Genomic DNA, 4,995 nt, shown 5'->3' on the forward strand with positions numbered 1-4,995 from the left:
CAGGAATTGGAATCTCCTATGGCCGAACATTATCAGAAGCTAGAAAATGTAAGTAGTAAGTTTTGAAATTCTGTTTCGTTTAGACAAGTGACCACCAGTTTTCAGTTGTTCCTAAAACCTTAGGAAATTAAAACTGAAAGTGGAGCAAAATATGATATTCTTTGTGTGGTAGTGTTGCCCCAGGCAATGAAGGTTGAAACCCTTGAAAAAGGAGAAGGAGGGGTATCGGTTCATCAAATGTAACCTGTGATAGAGACATTGCGTGAATGTTTGAAGGAAACAAATCTGAAAACTTTTCCAATTGATGTTTTTGGGGTTTTTTTGTCTAACCTAGGAAGTGGAAAAATACAGAACAGAATATAACAACCTTCGCTATGAACATACTTTTCTGAAATCAGAATATGAACATCAGAAGGAAGAACATGCACGTATTTTACAAGAGATGAAAATAAAATACGAGGCTGAGGTACACAGAATGTTGCAGTAGCTTGAAATGTATCTGATGACAAAGCTGCATGAACATTGTAAAAATGCTGATACTTGGTGGGTTATCAGTTTGACACCATGTCATGTAGTGTTTGTTTCCGTTCTCAGAACACTTTTATCACTTAGTCTAAAGCTGTCTCTAGGTTTGTTTAGTGATGCGTTGCAGTATCACTTGTGCAATTATAAGTGAGAATAGACTTGCCTTCTGATAAAGGACAGTAGTAACTTTGCTTAACGCTTTTTTTAATTGTGTTTGTGGTGGAATTTGAGACATTACACTAATCTGAAATTAGTAAATTATCTGAACAACTGATGTAAATTTAGATTTTAAATCATTTCTGTGGCAACAAATCCAAGAAAGCAGCAGAAGAAATTGTTAATACCAGACAAGGGTACATCTGGCAACTAAGTTGCATCATGACAGTGGAGGACAAAAGGATACTGAAAACTTTGGTAATGTTATTTCAGTTGTATTAACTCTTGAATAAAACATTAATGAAACTTCTGTTTCAGAATTGGACTTTAAAAATTGTAGCTAAATAAATTGCCAGCTTATTTATGTTTTAAATATATGCAGCAGTCTAAATGAGTGTTGCATGTCATTTGCATATTCATTTAAGTATTTGTCTGGTAGCATATATCCTAGGATGCCAGATTTAAATGTATTAGTCCAAACACGAGACACAAATCAAAGCAATCAGCACTTTGAAAATCAATCCAAATTTGCAAATGCAGTGCATTAAAAAAAGAACAGTTGTCCTTCCTGGAGCTAAACCCACATGCTGCTTTACAGGCTGCCTCTCTTGTGGGCTTGTTGAGTTTGTGCTAGTCCTGCAGCTAAATAACACACTTACAGAGAATGAATCCACCTTGAGCCCAGGGCACAATGAGATTCAGTTTCTGTCTCTTAGAGCCTTTTTAACCTTCCATGCCATTTAGCACAAGAAGGGTACAAAAACATCCTAGTTCTTAAATGATGGCTTGGGCATGACATGCAATAAGTGTTTGAATCTCTTTGGGATTTGTGCTTTTGCTGCACAAACTGGCTTTGTGCCATAGAGGTCACTGACGCAACTTCTAAAAACACTGCTACAGATCAGGGTTTGAGCTAGTCCAAATATCAAGTGAACTCTTACATACCTTACTTTCTCACTCCTTTTGCCCCCAATATTACATTCAGTCCACATAACTAATTTTGAAACACTAGATTCTATATATTTATAATATGTTTGTTAGTTACAGTCTCAAGGGGAGTTTGTACCTATTGTACTACCTTGTACCAGCAAGATGATTTGTTTGTTTGTTTGCTCTCTTGAGTTATTAGCAGAGTGGAGTTCTGTTGTCATTATAGAATTGTGGATTTGTAACGTAATTTGGAAGAGACCTCCTTCTAGCCCAACATCCTGCTTAAAATATTGAAGTGTACTAAGATTAGGATCGTGTCCAGTCAAGACTTTAACACCTGCGAGGGTTCCACAACTTTTCTGGGCAAACTATTCCAGTATTTAACTATTTTCATGGTAAACCTTTTTCCTAATGAAAACTGGAATTTCGTAAGTTTCAACTTGTGTCCGATGCCTCTCTTCCCATCACCATGCATCTTCTCCTCTTCTTCAAGCTGAAGAGGCATAGTTCTCTCAGCCTGTCCATATATGTCTCAGCCTGTCCATATATGTCATGTTCCTCAACCCGCTGACCATCTTGGTGGCCATCCAGTTTGTTGGACTTTCTCCAGTTTGTCATGATTTTTTGTGTACTGGACACAAACTCCAGATGCAATCTTACAAGTACTATAAGGGGACAAAGGGTCACTTTCCTGGATCTGCTAGCTATCCTGCCAGTCTGCTAGAATGCAGTTGGTCATCTCTGCTGCAGGGATACTCTGCTGACTTATGCTCAACTTGTTGCGCACTAGTACCCCCAAATCCATTTCCACGGAGCTGCTTTCTAGGCAGTTGCCTCCCACCTGTACTGTTGCATTGGATTACTCCATCCCAGATGCATGACTTGCTCTTGTCAAAGAGGTTCCAGTCAGCCCACTGCTTCAGCTTCTCCAGACTGGTCTGGAAAGCAGAACTGCTATTCAGTACATTGACCATTTCCCCAATATTTGGGGAATTTCCCCAATATTTCAGCAAGCCCACAAGCTTGCTGAAAGTGTATTCCACCCCATCATCCAGGTCACTAATGAGGACATCAATCAGTATCAGACCCTCTACTGATCGCAGAAAAACCCCACCACTGATAGGCAATCAGCTGGGCTTTGCACCACTGATCATGAAACTTAGAGCCTGGCAGCCCAGCTGGTTTTCCACCCACTTTAGCATCCACTTTTCCAGCCAGAGAGAAAAGATTATGGGAAATTGTATTAAAGGCCTTGTTAAAATCAAAGCATGCGAACTCCACTGCCCTCTCCTTGTCTGCAGTGTCAGTCACCTCTTTCTAGAAAGCAGAGAAGCAAGTCAGGTGAGATTTGCCCTTGGTAAACCCTGCTTTCCATCACCTTGTCTTTCATGTGTTTACAAATGAGTTTTAAGAGGTTTTGCTTCATAACTTTTACAGAGACTGATGTGAAGTTGACTGTCCTGTAATTATCTGGACCCTTTTTCATGACTTCTTTGCTCTTGATGACGGGCATGCTGCCTTGCCTCTTTCCAGTCATCTGGAACCTTCTCTGATCACCATGACCTTTGAAAGATCTTAGATTATAGCCTTGAGATGCTACCAGTGAGCTCCTTCAAAATGTCTGGATCCATTCCGAGGACTTGTGTGCGTCCAGTGGATTGAATGATCCATAACATTTTCTTCCTCTACTCTGGATGCTGCTTTACTTCCACAGACTGCTAGATGGCTCAGGGACATCTGAGACCTAAGGACAAGCCTTATTAGTAAAATCAGAAGCAAAAACAGTGTTGAAAAATGAGTGTGATTTTCCTGCTCTAAGAAAGAAAATAACTGTGAATGTAATTTCTTAATATTTTAAATGCACACTGCTGCTCTTTCCTGAATTGTCAGCTGCTGTATTTGTTGCTGCCTGATACCTAACCAATATAAAAGCTTTTATTTTTCTGATTAACAACTATCAGATTGCAAGGCTGGATAAAGATAAAGAAGAACTCCGTAACCAGCTGCTTAGTGTTGATCCCACGAAGGACAATAAACGGGTAGAGGCACTCTCTAGAGAGAAGGCACAACTGTATCAGAAATTAAAAGGCTTGGAAACAGAAGTAGCAGAACTAAGAGCAGAAAAAGACAATTGTGGCGCGCAAGCAGAAAATGTTCAAAGAGTTCAAGTACGACAGTTAGCTGACATGCAGGCTATGGCAAGGTCTCTAGAGGTAAGACTGTTTTTTTAGGGGGCTTTTTGCTTTTTTTTTTTTTAAATTTGCCTACTTGTAGTGAGAATAACATGTAGCCTGATAAAACTGCCACTGAAGTCACTGATAATTTTGTTATGATCACTCCATGATTTGAATGTGTACGTTTCAGATTTAAAAACAAGCGGTAAGTACATTGGGAGTCATGTACTGTGAATTCAGCTTTGGAAAGGTGGAGAGCTCAACTGAGATATTCCATTGAATGATCTCCTTTCTAAACATGCAAGTGATATCCATGTTTACAGTCAGTAAGATGGTATGTCATCACTTGTCATTTGGCTGGAGTTAGAAACTGATGACAATACGTTAATAATCTGTTTCAGTAATTTTTTTTATTCTTTCCAAAAATGTCATATGATGCTCCTCTTATTTCTTTAATCCTTTTCTTGTGTGTTGTCTTCTTGCCTACCTCTGTCTCTCCTTTCTCCAACATGTTACACATTCTTGGCTGTTGCTTTTGCTTAAAGAACCCTTGGTATTTCTGGCCTGTTGTACGTTTGACAGTATCCCTCATCTGTGGTCTTCAGTCCTCCTTGCTATCTCTAGGTAGTGAGTCTGTCCATGTAGATTTCTTGCACAGTTGCAGCATACAGATAGATGGTTCATTTTCCTTTTTACTGTTATCAGTGTTGTATACCTTTGTTACAAAATGTTCTGATCGCAACTTAAAATGAAAAGTGGTGTAATATTTTTCATTTAGGAAACTTAAAAGTCCTTCTGGAAATAGGTCAGTTTGGAAAAGGATAGTGAAATTGTAGGTTAGTTTATATTTTTGATACTTAGTGAATCTTGGGGTCTTGAGTCTGTAGTACTTAGAGTAACTGACTCTTTCCTTTCCTTGATGTTAATTCTTTGGTTAGTGTAACTGCATAGGCCAACATATGACATCTTTTTGAGCAACGCTAGTAGTCATACTGGTGTTTATGGTCTAGTAGTTTATTGGTAGGCACACCTGCTGCCTCCTAACCAAGTCAGATTACCTCTGCCTCTTGTGAAGTAAGATTGAAAATGTGTATGATTCTGTGCAGGCAGTGTGCGTAAGAACAGTTGTGACTTTTGAGTAAAATTCAAGACCCTTGTTATATTGGAACGTATTGTTGAGCAAAGAAAAATATTATTTATTATTATATTA

General features: G+C 38.9%; 1 protein-coding gene across 1 annotated transcript in view; it reads left to right on the forward strand.

Annotated features, from left to right (window-relative positions):
- The window catches only part of LOC104491539 (centrosomal protein of 83 kDa-like), a gene marked incomplete at its 3' end in the record, with an annotated part of 5,813 nt that extends 1,989 nt beyond the window's left edge, over positions 1–3,824 (forward strand). Inside the window, exons 4-6 of the mRNA XM_010133981.1 lie at positions 1–48; positions 335–466; positions 3,573–3,824. The exon at positions 1–48 is cut by the window's left edge and continues 10 nt beyond it. Of these exons, the coding sequence (XP_010132283.1) occupies positions 1–48; positions 335–466; positions 3,573–3,824 (432 nt within the window). The remainder of the gene's footprint in view (positions 49–334; positions 467–3,572) is intronic.
- Between the last annotated feature and the right edge of the window lie 1,171 nt (positions 3,825–4,995).

The sequence above is a fragment of the Buceros rhinoceros genome, unplaced genomic scaffold (assembly GCF_000710305.1).
Source record: "Buceros rhinoceros silvestris isolate BGI_N320 unplaced genomic scaffold, ASM71030v1 scaffold47083, whole genome shotgun sequence".
Lineage (NCBI taxonomy): Eukaryota > Metazoa > Chordata > Aves > Bucerotiformes > Bucerotidae > Buceros > Buceros rhinoceros.